At 38.9% G+C, this 18,295-nt stretch overlaps 1 protein-coding gene across 3 annotated transcripts in view; it reads left to right on the top strand.

Moving 5' to 3' along the window:
* mroh1 (maestro heat-like repeat family member 1) overlaps positions 1 to 18,295 on the top strand; it is a 58,088-nt gene that overhangs the window by 11,966 nt on the left and 27,827 nt on the right. For 2 of the 3 annotated variants that reach the window (XM_086078397.1, XM_086078399.1), the window contains exons 18-36: positions 72 to 124; positions 515 to 622; positions 702 to 821; positions 1,289 to 1,411; positions 1,494 to 1,640; positions 2,006 to 2,032; positions 3,194 to 3,316; positions 3,808 to 3,887; positions 4,144 to 4,288; positions 4,399 to 4,494; positions 5,567 to 5,671; positions 5,993 to 6,128; positions 6,554 to 6,666; positions 6,814 to 6,966; positions 7,080 to 7,136; positions 10,691 to 10,788; positions 10,910 to 11,075; positions 11,165 to 11,334; positions 11,406 to 11,543. In XM_086078397.1, coding sequence (XP_085934523.1) covers positions 72 to 124; positions 515 to 622; positions 702 to 821; positions 1,289 to 1,411; positions 1,494 to 1,640; positions 2,006 to 2,032; positions 3,194 to 3,316; positions 3,808 to 3,887; positions 4,144 to 4,288; positions 4,399 to 4,494; positions 5,567 to 5,671; positions 5,993 to 6,128; positions 6,554 to 6,666; positions 6,814 to 6,966; positions 7,080 to 7,136; positions 10,691 to 10,788; positions 10,910 to 11,075; positions 11,165 to 11,334; positions 11,406 to 11,543 — 2,158 coding nt within the window. The remainder of the gene's footprint in view (positions 1 to 71; positions 125 to 514; positions 623 to 701; positions 822 to 1,288; positions 1,412 to 1,493; positions 1,641 to 2,005; positions 2,033 to 3,193; positions 3,317 to 3,807; positions 3,888 to 4,143; positions 4,289 to 4,398; positions 4,495 to 5,566; positions 5,672 to 5,992; positions 6,129 to 6,553; positions 6,667 to 6,813; positions 6,967 to 7,079; positions 7,137 to 10,690; positions 10,789 to 10,909; positions 11,076 to 11,164; positions 11,335 to 11,405; positions 11,544 to 18,295) is intronic. The other variant, XM_086078398.1, reaches the window with a different exon arrangement.

Genomic DNA, 18,295 nt, shown 5'->3' with positions numbered 1-18,295 from the left:
AATTGTCATTATTTGAATTTCTCTCAAAAGCAAATGTCTTTTTCTGACTTTCTTGGCCGTTTTGTTTTCAGAGTCAACGGCAGAGAGCCTCGATAAGAAAAGTTGGGATGAAAATCTGTTGAAGGTTGATTTTTTTTGTATAAAAAAAATAAGATTATGTGCACTAGAGTAAATTGAACATTCATCCATTATCCATACCGCAGCGTTTACTAATATCCAGTCTGTGGTGTAACCATTGATTTCATTTGAACTGGTGTATTTTAGACTTATTTCATATTCTATCACAAATCTGTATAATTGCTTAATCTCAATGGGTCTGTTATTTTTAAGATTTATTGACCAATATAAAGTGTCAAGAATGGCGTGGTCTTTTTTTAACGATGCGATGTCACTGGCTCGACAAATACGCTAGCTGTATGGTTTCCCCAATCAGAGCCATGAATATCCTTTGTAAATATTATTTTAACAAAATTTATGTTTGACTGAAGTGCCTCTATAATTGAATTGTCTCCAGCTCCTGTCTAAAACATTGGGAGCTGTTGACGATGACAAGTGGGTATGCCAGTTTGCAGCAGAATCAACAAGTTATCTTTCCACCTATAACAATGCTTTGGAGGAGAAGGTACACACCTACTAACTACTTTATAATCAGAAACCATTGCAAGTTGAAGTAATATTTCAAAATGTTCTTTCTTTGACAGAGTTTCCTTTATCGGTGTATTGGAGTCACCCTCCAGCATACTTTTAATAAGGACTTTGTTAAAAAACAGTTGCAGGAAATCCTCCTCACAGCACGACACAATGATGCTGTTGAAAGAGAGGTATTGTCAACTAAATTACTACATTCTCTTGAGCTGATTTTTGCCTAGAGTAATTGACTTGAATTAAACTCTTAGTGAATTTCTCAAATGATGCAGGTTTAGTGGTAGCACTAAGCCAAAATGGCAGCTCATGGGCACTTAATACTATTCAATATTGATACACTTTGCATTTAAAGATGATCTATTTTACAATGTAAAATTTTATGTTCAATAAATATTTATTGCAAGATATGACTAAATAGCACATTAAAAAACTAAAGATTATTTTCTTCTTTTTTTTATGTTTATGTTGAAAAGGATCACCACTGAGAAACTAAATATTCTTGCTAAATGAATGCAGTTGGATAAATATAGGAAAGAAGAACATTTGGATAACATTTTTCCCATAAATTTGATTAAATAGTACTGGACTTAACTTAGATCTGGATAAGGTGAACATAACTCATTTGGTTTACTCATTTGGTCAGGGTGTGGCTCTATGCATTGGATTGTGTGCCAACAGCCATTTAGAAGGAACTCTGGCCAAGCTTGATGAGTTTGGAAAGTCTGATGCATTCAAGAAATCCCCAAGCATCTTCAACCTGCTCAAAGTAAATAGAACATTTCTAATAAATTCCAAATCCTAAAGTTATCAGTTGATCCTCAATTTCTCTTTGCGGCTCCTGTCCTCAGGATCGTAACGACGTCGAGCTGGAGAAGGTAAAAAGCACATTAATCTTGTGTTATGGTCAAGTGGCTGTGAATGCTCCTCCAGAAAATATCCTGAATCGCATAGATCAAGACATTCTTCGCTGCATCAGTAAACACTTCAACACTAAGGTAATACAAATATTGTGGCGATACGCTGTAAAGATGTTTACCGTTGTGATCACAAAATGGAAACTTTAACAATTTATCAGTATTCTCAGAAAGTATTTTTTTTAAGTGTGTTGAATCAATTATATCCACACAGGGAATTACGCAGTCATGAATAATGCATACCGGTACATTTAAATGAACATACTGTATGTCTGTGAAACTTTTGTGATTTGTCCTCTATCATTAATTCTCGTAGATTATTTTTTTTCCTAACAGGCAAAAGCTAATAAATGTAGTTTTATAGGTTGCAACAATTTTTGGGGGGGGGGTTTCAACCCCAATATTCATATTTGGGCTTGTGACTATATTACCTCTATTTCATACAGGTTCTGGGGATTAAAGTAGAGACAAAGGTATCGTCACAGGGATAAGAAGGGCTATTTCAATTCAATTTCAACTTGCAAGTTAACTTTCTCACTTTCCTGGTCTTTTTCCTTTTTCTGGTGCACACGTTTGCAGTGATGCTGTCTTTGAAATCTTACCTTAACTCCTAAAAATCTAAAATATCTTTGTTGCATTAAACATTTTCATTTGTATCCAACTTTTTTAACAACCTTACAATTTTCCACTACAAGGGTATCATCTTGTCAATGGGATTGGCACTATGATGGGAGCATTTTTTGGTTGCCAAAATGCTTTAAGTCTGCGTTAAAGTCTTTCTCAGTTGCTTACGAAAGGTAAACGGAACAATAATGAACAACATGTGAATGCTGAGCAGGCTACTTCTTATTTTCTTTTTCCTAGCAGCTTGTTCATGCATCTCAGCTTCAAACGGGTCTGTCACTTTCTATGCCAGAGCCTGTGGGTGGCTGTTGAACTGACCTCCTCTAATCAACACTGATTCATTCTCTTCATCTACAACAGGTGTGTCCAAATCCGGTCTTCGAGGGCCTCTATCCTGCATGTTTTAGATGTCTCCCTCCTCCAACACACCTGATTAAAATGATCAGGATCGTCTTCAGGCTTCTGCAGAGCTTGATGATGAGCTGATCTGAAGCAGGGGTGTCCATGTCTGGTCCTCGAGAGCCCCAATCCAGCCGGTTTTCTATGTTTCACTCCTCCAACACACCTGATTCATAATCAGTATCGTTATGAGGCTTCTGCAAAACTGGCTGATGATCTGATAATTTGAGTCCGATGTATTGGATTAGGGAGACATGGAAAACAGGCTGGATTGAGGCTCTTGAGGATCGGATTTTGGGCACCTCTGATCTAAAGCATGCAGGATAGTAGTGGCCCTTGAGGACTGGATTTGGACACCCCTGAAGAATGGCAGCTCAATCTTCAGGTCTAGAAGGTTTACATTGCATATTGCTCTTAATTCTCAAATTTACTTTTGCTTTGCTGTTAATAAAATCTGCTACTGGTGGTGGAATACATATTTCATTCTTCAGAATTGGCATTTAAATCTGTCAACATAATGTTGCGATGTTTGTGTCCTCTCACCTTGCTCTCTTTTGTGTCCCCACCTTTTTTGTGTACCTGCAATTGTGTGTCTGTGTGGCCAATGTTAGGATTTGACAATGAAACTAAGTTTGATCCAGAGTGTTGGCCTTGTTGCCAAAGCCATCAGTGAGTGTGTAAAGAAGCAAGGCTATGTCTTCTCTCGCAAACAAGAACTCATTGCTATGATCCAGGTGAGTGATCAGCACTTTTAAGTTGCTTCATAAAACAAATGGTGGAGCATGTGGTTAATGTGGCATCTGCTAGTTTGCTTAGCCCTACCTCTGTGGAGGCTGTATGCTCTCACCTAGTTTGTGTGGTTTTCCTTTAGGTACTCTGAATAATTCTGACCACATACCAAATACATGTTAGGTTAATTAAAGATTTAATTGATTGGAAATTATTATTTGCCTGATTGTTAAGTAACAATAGGGCCAAAATCAGAATGGCTTGGTAACAGACGGGCAGATCAGATACAATTTGAATTTGTTGTATAATTTCATAATTGATACGATATATTTAGGCAAGCAATTAAAAAGTAAATTTTCAATTATATACTACACTGCTGCATATTCACCCTTTCACAAATGTTTGGTAGCATAATTTTGGGCTAATTCTGCTAACTAACTAACGACAAGTAGAACAAAACCTTGATTGATTCTTGCTGATTGGTTTTCATGGACAGGATTTTATAAAGGCAGAACCTGCTGATGCACTTCGAACTTCAGTGCGCCACCTGGTGATGAGCACTTGTGCCAACCTAATGTATCCTCCTACAGTTATGTTCCTTAGGAGTTTCACATTTGAAGTAGACTAGCTATTGACATTTATTCTCTGCAATGAATATGTTTTTTTCCCGCCTAACAAAGAACTACTGACAGCTGATCTTGGCTAAATGAAAGAAACAGTTTTATGAGATTGAGTTTGTACAGCTTATTGCAAACAGAGAGTTGTCATTCTTTCTGGTGTGACACTCATTTCATTTTCCAGTGTTTTATCCTTTGACCTTTTAGTGCTTCAGGCCTCTCGACCCGGCATTGAGTGAGAATGAGAGTTTTGACTTGTTGAAGGTGTGTGTGAACAGCGTGTTCTCTCTTCCACCGGAGACACACTCTCCAGAGAAAACAACAAAAGAAGAAGAAATACTTGACCCCAAACAAAGAAAGGTGAATTGAGTAAATTTTTACCGCCTACCTTAAGATACAAACACGCTTGCACATGTACTACATTTTTATGACACCACATTGTTAATCAGACCAACATGTCATGTGTGCAGGCCTTGTATAAAGACACATTGTCTTCACTGCATGGGTTACTGAGCAGTGTGCTCGGCAAGGATCCCACGCCTGATAGTTTACAGTGTGTATTCAAGGTAGGACTCTTTCCCATGTAGCTCTCCTAATTTGAAACATTGCCAGTATTCATTATCATGAATTATTAATTTACTGTGCACAGAATAAATGACATACATCCAGTTCTCTGAATAAGATATGTTGTACAGAAATTTTGTTGAAAATAAATTTTCGCTTCCAAAACATTGAAGTAATTTCACATCATAAGACTGCGTAATATATACAACTGACATTTATTAGGAGTATCTTCATTTGTGCGTCATCATTTCAAATAATGTTATCTTAAACAAAAATCTCATGAGCCAATCGCAATACTAGTCTTTACTTTCATGTTCAAGCAATGTGGAAAAACCAGCATACCTAGTTTATTTTAAGTTAACATTAACTGATAGAGAAGACTTTAATTTGTGACGGTGCCATTGTACATAAAACAGACCGTTTAGAGGAAATTGTCCGATGTTCGTCCTCCAACACACCTGATCCATATAATCATCTCAAACCTGCAGGGCTCCGGTCCTCAAGCACCAGGATTAGGGAAGCCTGATGTCTATCTTTCTTTATTCTAAAAGGAGATATAGGACAAATCGATTGAGGTGCTCACATTAGCATTACATGAAAAATTGTCACAGCTTTTGTTAGTCAGTTTTAGTTTCATATAACAATAAGATTATGACTATCTATAAATGCTTTGTTTGACGCAGATTAAGCGCATAAATGTCTCAAATTTGTTGTGATTAATTCCAAGTATTTTTAATGTTTATAATGCATCTTCCTCTAATTGGATATTTAATACTCCTGAAGTGGATAAAAGTATATATTCATTGAATGCTAATAGATAGATAGATAAATAAATAAATGAGTACAAGTTTAATACACAAACAAAGCCAAGCATTGTCATAGTTATGTACTGTCACATTTTTACACAGATTTTAAGTTCATTGCATTGACAGTCTGTCATACTATAGGGAATTAAATGATAAACATAACAGATGTATTGTGTTCTTTGTAACCTAATAATAATTAAATCTGTCTGATGTTTCCCTCCGTTGCTCTTTATCGACTAACATCATCATGTTGTTATGTCTTACACAGCACGTTGAATGCTGGCTGACCTCAACATTAGACCACGAGAGAAAGAGAGCTATCTCGGCCACTGCTCACATGCTGACTCACTACCTGGACAACATGACAGTAAAGGTGAACACGTAGCTTGTTTCCAAATTCACAAGGCTGGGTCCTCCAAAGGCCAAATTTGTCGGCTGCATGACTCGACAGCACGCGCGGACTTACATATGAACGGATTGTCGATGCTGCTTGTCGGTAGCGCATTGACCGACACTTCATTCCTGTGTAAATCTGTGTGTGTTGTCAAGTCGCGCCAGGAGTGGCGTCATGCAGCCGACAAATTCGGCCTTCGGAGGACCCATCTTTGTGAATTTGGACACAGGCACAGATTCAAGTGTTGATTTACTACATGACATCTAATTTAGACTTTTTCTTGCTTGCAACCTTGTCTAGAACATGATGTCCTTCCACAACCTTGGAGCTCTGCTCGGTCGACTGTCTCCACGCTGTTCCGACCCTCATCTTGCTGTCCGCACCACCGCTATTGACTGTGTATACATACTGCTTTCTATCCAACTACACTATGAAGGTGAAAACACTTTTCTATTTTTTTTTTAAACAAAAAAACATTGATGAGCTTGTCATGTGTGTTATTATGTAATATAATGTGTGGGCTCTCAGTTTTTTTGTTTTTATTTATTCATTTTTAAAATAGTTTTTAGTTTCAGGTTGACATACACTGACAAAACTGGATCACTGGCAATTACAGCTAAAAGGAATTAGGATGTCAGGTTCTTCCACACCCAACTAACCCAACTATGGAGAATGCTTTTCTGCACTGTGTGCCAGGCATGTTGGAACAGGAAAAAAAATTGCCAATCAAACTGACTAAATCATAAATTGTGCAATAAGACTCAGCTGTAATGATGATGTATAGTATACAGTAGTCTCATTTTTTTTTTTTTCAAATGCATGCCTTTTAATTAAATTTGTCCTGTTGAATATGAAAATCAGGTTTCGCCCTTGACTATAAAGATGAAGCAGTGGACGGTCTCTTACACCTTAAAACACAACTAGAAAACCCTGACCATTCAATCCTCTACAAGACCTGCTCTGAGCTCACCAAGGTACATTTCAGCACATACTCAGTCATTAACAGGCTCTTTTGGGATGAATGTAGCTTTAATCTATAATTTAGAACCACTAAATGTATGAATGTAGTGAAGTGAATGTAACACATGTGCTGTCACTGTGTATTTTCTCATGCACTTCAGGTGATGAGTAAGCGTCTACCTCAGCAGCAAATGACCACATTGGTGTTCATGTTGTTCGAGGGGCTGGTTGACAGTCAGACGAACTGTTGCAGAGCTTCATCCGTCATCCTGAACACGTTGTTGAAGAACAGAGGAGGCGGACTACAAGAGATGGTAGCGCTATTGCTTACAGGCGGCACACCCTTGATTGCTGGACACTGTGCTTGTTGCGTCATTTGAAATAACGGTAGTTTTGGTCTCACAGAGTCTGAATTTATTTGTGCCAGGTACCAGAGATGCTGGAGGTGCTTCATGTGCGACTGCAGAGCATCACTGAGGAGCAGGTAGGCTAAGGCAATACCACACATCAATATTTATTAGCTTTTATTGAATGTTTTTTTTAATACAAAACCTATTCCAATGAAGTTGGGATGTTGTGTTAAACGTAAATAAAAAAACAGAATGCAATGATTTGCAAATCATGTTCAACCTGTATTTAATTGAAAACACTACAAAGACAAGATATGTAATTTTTAAAACTGATAAACTTTGTTTTTTCGCAAATTATCATTAACTTAGAATTTTATGGCTGCAACATGTCCAAAAAAGCTGGGACAGGTGTCAAAAAAGGCTGAGAAAGTTGAGGAAACACCTGTTTGGAACATCCCACAGGTGAACAGGTTAATAAAGATCCGGACATTGAAGTCACACATCCCAAAATGGGCGTTAGCGCAGCCATTTTGGCAGCACAGAAAACGCGTCTGCCACTTTAAATAAATGGCAAACGCCACACTTTAACAATGATTGACGGCTGTTGTGGATCAGCTGCCACAACGAGAAAAGGCAAAAAAAGAATCCACCATTCATCAGGCTACCAAAAGAGGAACCAATGCGTAGCCAATGGATCACAGCAGCCATAAAAAGGGTCAACAACAAGGATTTGGGATCCTCCTCATTGCTTGTGTAGAGATCACTTCATATCAGGTGAGTCAATTACTGAATCACTAATCGAGTAGCTCGATCCGGATCTCTATTGGGAACAGGTGGGTGCCATGATTGGGTATAAAATGAGCTTCCCTGAATTGCTCAATCATTCACAAGCAAAGAACAAGAAGAAGTGAACAACTGTGTGAGAAAATAGTCAAACAGCTTAAGAACACTGGGCCTCATTCACTAACAAATGCACAGGAATGTTCGTACTCTGCGCACAAGTTGGACATATACACAAAATCACCGTTGGACTCACAACACGTGCACACCAGCTCGTTTTGTTCGCACGACTGCGTATGTTGATGAATCAGAATTCGTTCTAAATAAAAGCACACGTGCCTGCGGCGCCCCAATTCGCATAACCCGCGCTTATTTCCACCCTAAAAAGGGCATCCGTTTGACGTATCTCAGCCAATGCACAGAGGTTAGGAAAAAAAAAGATTCACGAGAGATTTTTTCAAAGTTATTCTATTTTCAAAATATTTGTGTGCGTACACAGAACACACATAGAAAATATCAATTATGAGGCAATCAATAAACAAACCCCACACAAAAATTATTGTTAAAATACATAGTAAGGGATAAATATAGCACGGAAAAGCAGCGTTTGCAGTTGAAGAAATGCATGCCGAGCAGATCACAAGCAAGCCAGAGACGTGTGCCCCCTTTTTGACGGTCATTTCTCAACTGTAAATTTCTAGATTTTTTACGTGCATGTGTAAGGCTACTAGATTCATCCGAGTGGTGTAGTGGTGCGGCTGCACTGCTCTTGAGTGACAGCCACAGCGCGACGGCGGACACACTCAATCCAGTACATAATCACATACAAGCACTTAAGCAGAACCAGACTAAACGTGACTAATGTCCTTTTTCATGTTTATTTAGGACATTAGTCAACTCATTGGCAAATTATTGATTTAATATATTAATTTTATTATTAGTGTTTTAATGTAGTTCCAAGTATGTTGTGTATATAGGGTAAAGGATAATTTTTTTAAATGTTTTTTTATTTTTTAGATAGTCTGTCATTATTTGTGCGAACGCATGGTCAGAGGATGTTCTAAATTTGCAGAATACATTACGATCAAGTTCAAGTACGAAGATATTGATGAATCATCCATGTCATGCTTACGCATGTTTTGATTTTATCATCTATGGTCAATAATATCAAAAGGTTCAGAGAATCTGGAGAAATCACTGCAACATCGGCATCAACATCATACAGATAAACCAGATAAAAATCTGCCGATAATAATAGACATGCCACGTTGGTCCATCTGTTGTGGTTGTGCCCAACTCCTCAACCCCTCCGCTCTCCTATGTAGTGTCGCATTTGTGACATCATAATGCGCACAACCTCGCGTTCACAGAAGATGCATAATGGCGACATTGCAGTCGCCAGTGTGGGCTTTCTTTACTGTGTCTCCCCAAAATGTTACCCTTGCAGTTTTTTGTTGCATGTTTTAAACATGACTTTTGTTTTGAAAGTCAAAATGAGTTACTGGTTGTCTTTGAAGCAGAGATGTCAATAAAATTCAGCTTCATGGTTTTACACAATGTTTCAATGTATTTGTACATGTTAGACTTATAGTAGGACTCAAAAGTATATTTGTATTAAAGTTAATTTTGCAATCAATTATCGGCTAACTCATCGGTTATCAGCATTGACACTTTTTAAATGATTGGTTTACCTTATCCGTTGAAAATAGCATTATCATGCATCCCTACCGAAAACATCCCTCAGGCAGCACTGCACCAAAAACCGGCATCAATGTGTAAAAAATATCACCACATGGCCTCAGGAGCCCTTCAGAAAAACAATGTCAGTAAATACAGCTTGGCACTACAGCCTTAAGTGCAACTTAAAATGCAACTCTGCGAAACAAAAGCCGTTTATCACTAACACCCAGAAATGCCGCCAGCTTCTCTGGGTCTGAGCTCATCTAAGGCTGCTTTTCCACTAGCCCCGCACGACACGCTACCACACCACACTGTACGGAACGACACTACACGGCCTCCATTGCCATTGCAGGCGCGTGGCGGGAAGGGGGCGGGATCATGGTTTTATTATTGATACATACATCTATACAATAACCTTGTATACTTCATGAAATTTGTTGATAAAGTCATACTATGGACTTGTCATTCAAAGCAGAGTAAATCTTAATAGCAAAAGTTAGGAAAGGGGGGATAGTTTTATGCATTATATATTAAAATAATCGCCCGATTCATCGATAATCTGCATTTTTTTTCTGCCAAAAATCGATATCGGCATTGGCCTAAAAAAAATGCATAACGGTCGGGCCCTACAAATCATATTCTGAAGGCGTTTCAACAGCTTGGCTTCGCAGTAAAACAGTGCGGGCACTAGACTGGCCTGCCTGCAGTCCAGACCCGTCCGTCTCCCATTGAAAATGTGTGCCGCGTTATGAAGCGTAAAATACAATGGAAAACCCAGACTGTTGAACAGCTGATGCTGTAAATCAAGCAAGAATGGGAAAGAATTCCACCTACATAGCTTTAACAATTAGTGTCCTCAGTTCCCAAACATTTATTGAATGCTGTTAAAAGAAAAGTTATGCAGCAGTGGTAAACATGATGACCTTGTCCCAGCTTTTTTGGAATGTGTTGCAGTCATAAAATTCCAAGCCATAAAGTTACCGGTAATCATTATTTGCTAAACACAATAAAAAAATTCTGTTTGACCATTAAATATCTTGTCTTTGTAGTTTATTCAATCATATAAAATTTTAACATGATTTGCAAATCATTGTATTCGTATATAATTTATGTTTAACAAAACATCCCAACTTCATTGTTTGTATTTTTTTTACGTTTGAAATGGCAATCGTTTTATAAGATTGTGTCATGCATTATGGTCATTTAAAAAACTTGCGCATGAATTTAGGTGAGAGTGGCAGTTGGGCAGACGGTGCTAATCATGGCCTCTCAGCATCTCCAGATTGTTGTTAATACACTTGTTGAGCAACCACTACCATATGACAGGTAAAAGTACACAACATTTTTACATTTGGTCACCACACACTTTAGTGCCATGAAAGAGTTAATGCAAATACTTTTGCCCCTCAAATAGTCTTTCAATGCATTTTTTTTCATATCTTTTCAGCTGGACCGGCGAGATGTGGATGGCTTTAGGAGCAGACCCCATAGTGGCCAGTCAAATCATAGAGATAGTGATGGAGAAACTTGCCGTCATGGCTCCCTATGTGGACAAGAAAGAGTCAATGATCAGAGGAGGAACAACCAAGGTGGCTACTAATAAGCCACTTGCTGTAAGTGATAAACACACTGCATGCTGCCACCCTGGTATTGTAGTACATCACTGTCACAAATGTGTGTGTTTTTTTTTTTTCCTTTCTAGATGACATGTGGTCTCAAGGAATTGTTATTAAATGGCCAGAGTCAGGAGCCGGCCGTAAGCAAGTTTTCTCAGCTCTTCTCCTGTCTCATTGTCAGACTGGCAGTGAGTGTTGGTGTATTTGCACCAAAGGATAACGCCACCAAACGCACCGCCTCCGTCCACGTTGCAGGGTTGGCATATTTGTCGTCTTGTATCCACAAGATTATAGTGACTAATATTTTTGTCTTCTCTGTGTGTCCAGAGTGGCGGTCGATGCACTGAGAATCTTGCTAGCGAGAGCTCAGTTAGATGAAGTGCTGAAAAGACTAGATGAGGATAAAGCTTGGGAGGCAATGAGGGAACAGAATACGCACATCACTGGAGTAACACTACTAGCAAGGTAAATGCATTACACATTGTATCTCTATTTTCTGACAAGTATTATTACAAATATTCTTAAACACAGCTAAGATGCATTGTGGTGTGCCAATCTATATCCACTAGTTGGTATGACTTGACAAGAGGGCACTGCATATAATAATAATATTAATAAATTTTGGGGATGCACAATATTTATCGCACGTATAAAATATCTGCCGATTTGGGAACAGATTGTCATTTTGATCGCCCGGATAGATATAGATTCATTAAAGTCTGTAAAGTGTTTGCAAGGCGAGCAGCCCTCGATAGACAACGTCGCGCTGCTTCCGCCATCTATTACGCCTCTCGCTCCAGACCGGCCTCACTTGGCATAACCCAAACCTGGCCCACACTAGTAGCAAACTAGCACGTAGCAATCAACATGTCCTCACCACTGTGGTCAGTTTTTCTCCATGGCAGAAGATCAGAACCTGTTTAGCAAAGATTCCGAGAAAGAGAAAGAAGGCTTCTGCTCACCCGAAAATTCGTCATTGCGGCGAAGCCATTTTGAAAGAATTGGAAGGATTGAGTCCCCGGCTGGAGTGCTCTCCAGCAACCCCTCGGAGGTCTTCCAAAACGTTGGGCACTCTGAACTGTTGTTTGGTGCACAAGTACAAACAACATGACCTGTCGGAGCGAGGCTATCCTCTCCTTTAGGCCGTGAGCCAGGTCCACTCCTAACAATGTTTCTTGTTACGTTTTTTTTTTACTATGATTTCCTGTTATCTCATACCTTGGGTCATCACAAGTTAATAGGGACCACCCTCAACTCGGGGCCGTTTGGTCACAGGGGCCAAAAAACACCCTTTTTGGGAAAAGCTTCTGGCGAAATTGTGTAATTGCAAATTTCAAGGTACTGCAACTGTATAAATGGTTAGAAAACTCTCAAAATGTTGCATAATGTATCTATCCTGACACATGGGGGAACTAGCAGGAAAATAATCATGGGCTTCCTGTATTTAAATTCTCAAATATCACCCTCAACATACCCTAAAATACTATTTTTTTTTTAAATGTCACTCCGCCTAACGAATTACCATCAAAAGTGATCCATTTCAAACATTGTATTATACATCTCACTGCCTTAAATGCATATTAAAGACTTCCCACATTTGTAACCTTCAATGTAAGTCCAAGATGAGCTTTCTATCTGAAATATTAGAGGAGCTATGGCCAAAATACTCCCATGTACCCTAAATCGGGGGGAAAAAAAAGAAAATTCCAGAGTTACCATTTCAAATGGGATTAAGCAATTTTTCTGCATCTAAATAAAATCTTAAACAATATTTGAAACATGGGTTATGTAGTACCATATTATTTAAAGTATATAGGAGATTTAGAAAAGAACAAGATTCTGACAAGGAATAAAAATGACTTGTGAACATTTCTTAACAATAGATTAACATTTTGTGTAGCCAAATTGAGAAATAGTAAAGTGCGGTTTAACCATAAAATTGAAGTATGATTAAAATATAACTGAAATTCAATCATCCTCCTCTTCCTGATCATCATCATCCATATTTGTATGGATTTCATCAGTTGGCTCCTGCATGTTTTAGAGGTTTCCCACGTTCAACGCAGCTGATTCATATTTAAGATCATCAGCAAGCCGTGCAGGAGCTTGATAATGATCCTGATCATTGAATCAGGTGTGTTGGATTAGAGAAACTTCAAAAACATGCACGACTTCAGGCCCTCGAGTACCGGACTCTGACACCTGTGGCTTTGGGGATGACATCACCCTCAAACCAGAGTGGTCCTAACTTGCCAGTCTCTGTGTTCACGTGAAATCCATGGTTGAGATGGGATGGGATCTCTGTAGTGTTCATGAGCCCTCTTACAAACACATACCTGGAAGTTGACTCTTCTTATGTGCTGGAAGGTACTGTAAGGGTCTCTCTGTTGAACTCTCCACCTTCCCCTTGAGTTTTTCAACATTCTGGCACGGTACGACCACAAACAAATATATTTTATGGAAATTTTATGTGAAAGTTAAACACAAAGTAGCACACAATCTTGAAGTGAAACAAAGGCCCAATCCCAATACCGCTCCTTACCTCTTGTCCCTCCCCCTTATGAATGCGTTCATGTGGACAAAGGAATTTCCCAATTCCCCGTAAAATGTAGGGGGAGGGTTAGAGACAAGGGCTGCAAGTCCCTTTTCACGAAGATAGACCTCCGTCGGTTCTCCCTTACTACAGTCACGCCCTCTCGGCAACACCGCGGGAAGCAATGGCGGAAGTAATGGCGACACCAGTAAATAACGAAACGCAGGAGACACGTAAATGTAAGTATACTAATAGTTATAGTCATAATAAGGATAGTGGTTTTATTGAATGTTCTATACTTTGGCAGAAATTGGCACAATTGTGTGTTTTAGTAAATGCTCGCTTTTGTCGCGTCCGTTAACATCATAACCAGCCCGCACCTGCGGCGGCTCGAGGTGACAACGTAGCGGATTGGATAGCGATAGTACGTTACCAATTCCTCGAGGGATTTTTTTCTTTGCCTCCCCGAAGAAGTAGAAGGGAGAGGGTGCAGGGTGAAGAGGAAGTAATAGGATTGGGCCAAAGTGTCTATCTTATTTCAAACTTGTTTTATAAAAAAAAAAAAAATGGAAAGTAGGGTGTGCAAAAGTATTCAGCTCCCCCTGAACTAATACTTTATCGAACCCCCTTTTGCTGCAATTACAGCTTCAGGTCTTGGGGTATGTCTCTATCCAGTTTTGCACATCAGGAGGCTGAAATGTTTGCCTATTTCTCCTTGCAAAACAGCTCCGGTTCAGCTAGGCTTAATAAAGAGCGTTTGTGAACCGCAACCTTAATCTTTAGTCAGCATTATGAAGACTAAAGAACACACCTGGCTGGTCCAGAGCAATGAGAGATTTAAAGCCATAGAAGTATACAAAAGCATTTCAAAAGCTTTGATCATCACAGAGTACTGTTCAATCAATCACCCACCCAAGTGGATGGTGTACCAAACAACCACAAATCAACCAAGACAAGGCCGTCCCTCCAAAGTTTCTGACAGAAGAAGGAGGGCACTCATCAGAGAAGTACCCAAGAGGCCTTTGATCACTCTAAATCAGGGGTGGGAAAACTCGGTCCTTGAGGGCTGGTGTCCTGCAGGTTTTGGATGATTCCCCTTCTCCAACACAGCTGATATATTATCACCTCATCAACACACTATGCATAAGCCTGATAACTATCCTGTTGATTGGAATCAGCTTGGGTTTGAAAAGGGAGACCTCCAAAACCTGCAGGACTCCTGCCCTCGAAGACCGAGTTTGCCCACCTCCGCTCTAAATGAACTGCAAAGATCAACAGCAGTGGTTGAGGAATCTGTCCATAGAACAACCATCAGCCGTGTACTGCACAAATCTGGCCTGTATGGAATGGTGGCAAGAAGAAAACCTTTTCTAAAACCGAGCCACAAGAAGTCACGTCTGCAGTTTGCCAGAAGCCATGTAGGAGACACTATTGAGTGGAAGAAGGTGCTCTGGTCAGATGAGACCAAAATTGAACTTTTTGGCATACATTTCAAACGCTATGTTTGTAAGAACAACACTGCTCATCAGTCTCAATACACCATCCCCACTGTCAAACATGGTGGTGGGAGCATCATGCTCTGGCGATGTTTCTCTTCTGCAGGGACAGGGAAGGTGGTGTGAGGAGAAGGGAAGACTGTTAGTGCCAAATACAGGGCAATCTTGTAAGAGAACCCGTTGCGTTCTGCAATAGACCTGAGACTGGGACGAAGGTTCACCTTGCAGCAAGCCAAAGTCCTGATCTAAAGCCAATAGAAAATCTGTGGATAGATCTCAAGATTGATTCACAAACACTCTTCATCTAACCTACCTGAGTTGGAGATGTTTTGCAAGGAGAAATGGGCAAACATTTCAGCCTCCTGGGCCCGGTTGTTCAAAACTCGGTTATATCTCTAACCACTGGTTAAGTAGATTTAACCGACCGTTAACTTTAAGAGCACTGTTATCTTGTTGTTCAAAACTCTGTTAACTTTAACCGGCTGTTAAGATTCTGTTAAAGTTAACACACCTAAGGACCGCAGCTAACTTTTTAACAGTGTGGTGTGCAGTTCTGCCTTCGTAGCTAATGCTGCCTTCATTATGCCTGTTGAGCGAGCAGGGGGGAAAGAGTATCGAGGGCTTGACTTTGACATTGGTGATTATTCTGATGAAGAGTTACACACATGCTACCACTTAGCAGTAATACAATGCCAAGTCTCATGCTGAGTCAAAAGAGAAAGAATACTTCTTTTTTTTTTAAAGATGAGTTCTAAAAGGGGGCTTGCCCAACATTTAGTGGGAGGTGATTCCAAAGAGGGGTTTTCTGCGATGTTTCTTGTTTGTTTTCACGTCAATAATTAAACAACACTGTGAACAGCGGCTGATTATTTCAGTTAAATTATTTTAAATTTAAATTAAATATAATAATAATAATAATAATAATAAAACATTATTTTCTATTAATTTTAATTTAAAACAGTAATTACAAATATTAGTAATAATTATAAATAGATGAAAAATACACACAGAAGTATGTAAATACAAAAACAAGACAAATAATTCAAAACTATTCTATCAAAATATAAGAAGAAAAAAAATACAAACATTGTAGAAAAAAACATGCAATATTATATGCTGCAAAAATATTACACAAAATATTCACTGAAAATACACACAGTAGAAAAAAATTATTATAATGAATAATAATAAAAATATATTATTTCACAAAAACTCCTAAGTTGCTTCAACCATTGAACCATTGAATAACATTTTCTTCATCAGCAAAATACCTCCTGCTTCTTTCTATTCTGCAAGTGCCAGGAGTCGTTTGGATAGTGTCCATTTCTTTCGCTCACCTGGAAGTAAACAAAAAAAGGGATTGTGGGATATATCGCTGCTAACCAGTGACGTCAACGGCATGGTTAACTTTGACAATGCCGTAAACAAACAGCGTGACTAACCATGTATTAAACAATGCACATTTAACGACCGGTTAGTTAACGGCGGGTTAAGAATTTAACCGGCGGTTAGGGGTTAAACAGTGGTTAGAATAACTGAAAATTGAACAACTGGGCCCTGATGTACAAAACTGATCAAGAAGTACTCCAAAAGACTTGAAGCTGTAATTGCAGCAAAAGGGGGTTCGACAAACTATTAATTCAGGGGGGACAAATACTTATGCCACACCCTACAAGTTTGAAATGAGATATACAGTTCCTTCCATTTACTTCACGATTGTGTGCTACTTTGTGTTTAACTTTCACATATAATTTCAGTGAAATATATTTGTTTGTGGTTGTTTCGTGCCAAAAATGTTGAAAAACTCAAGGGGGTGAATGCTTTTGCAAGGCACTGTATATGTCTGGAAGAGGGCTTATGAGCACTATCCAAATATCCCATCCCCTCTTGACCATGGATTTTCACATGAACACAGAGACTGGTAACTTTTTAAAATCTCCTATTTGGTTCCCGAATTTTGTGTGATTTAATGTTGTGCCTTGATACCCTGGTCCACCTGGGGGCATAACATTATTCACTTTTTATGTAATTCACTTCAGATATTATAGTACAACATAACCCATGTTTCAGACAATATTTACGATTTTATTTAAATGCAGAAAAATAGCTTAATCCCATTTGAAATGGTAATTCTAGAATTATTATTTTTTTTTCCAATTTAGGGTACAGTGGAGTATTTTGGTCATAGCTCCTCTAATACTCGAGAAAGAAAGCTCATCTTGGACTTACATTTAAGGTTATAAATGTGGGAAGTTTTTAATATACATTTGAGGCAGTAAGATGTCCAATAAAATGTTTGAAATGGATCACTTTTGATAGTAATTTGTCAGGTGGAGAGACATTTTTTGTTTTTTTTAGGGTATGTTGAGGGTGATAATTGAAATACAGGAAGCCCATGATTATTTTCTTGCTAGTTCCTCCATGTTTTAAGATACGCCAACCTTTTTATTTTTAAAGAGTTTTCTGACCATTTATGCAGTTGCTGTACCTTTTGCAATTACACAATTTCGCCAGAAGCTTTTCCCAAAAAGGGTGTTTTTTGGCCCCTATGACCAAATGGCTCAGAGTTGGGGGTGGTCCCTATCAACTTGTGATGGCCCAAGGTATGAGATAACAGGAAATAATAGTCAAACAAAGGTAACAAAAAACATCCTGAGGAATGGACCTGGCTCCCGGCCTACTTATTTCAACTTTCAATTCATTGAATGAATTCAATGAGTATCTGAGGGTATGGATACTTATTTGATCCACAAGGTCAATTTCAAGGTCAACTAAAACAAAAGGTTTCTAAAATATGAACCAGTCTTGTAAATGATTGCAGATTTCAAACCATTGTTAAATTCCCTTTAGATGTTTTGTGAAGATTGACTCGGTAGTTCCTAAGATACACAGCTTCAAAGAAAAGTGGCCACACCCCTTTTTGCAGAAAATGTCAAAATTCGTCAGGCCATAGCTCCCAAACCCCTGTTTCGATTGACATAAAATTTGTGTCATCATTATCAACAAGTACACCAAGTTTCATTAAAATCAAGATCTGCTTGGTTAAAGCCACTGGGTGATTTGGCATGGTACGACCCCTTCATTAGAAATGGGGTTTGTCTTTAATTATGTACGTTCTATACTACTGCTTACAGAACAATAACGGGATAGTAAGTATACACTCCTCCAATCATCGGTGGTAGTTAGTA

Source organism: Leptonotus elevatus, chromosome 6, assembly GCF_054856555.1.
Source record: "Leptonotus elevatus isolate MCC_2025b chromosome 6, RoL_Lele_1.0, whole genome shotgun sequence".
Taxonomy (NCBI): Eukaryota; Metazoa; Chordata; class Actinopteri; order Syngnathiformes; family Syngnathidae; genus Leptonotus; species Leptonotus elevatus.
Note: the sequence above shows the minus strand (reverse complement) of the source record. Positions and strands in the feature narration are given on the sequence as shown.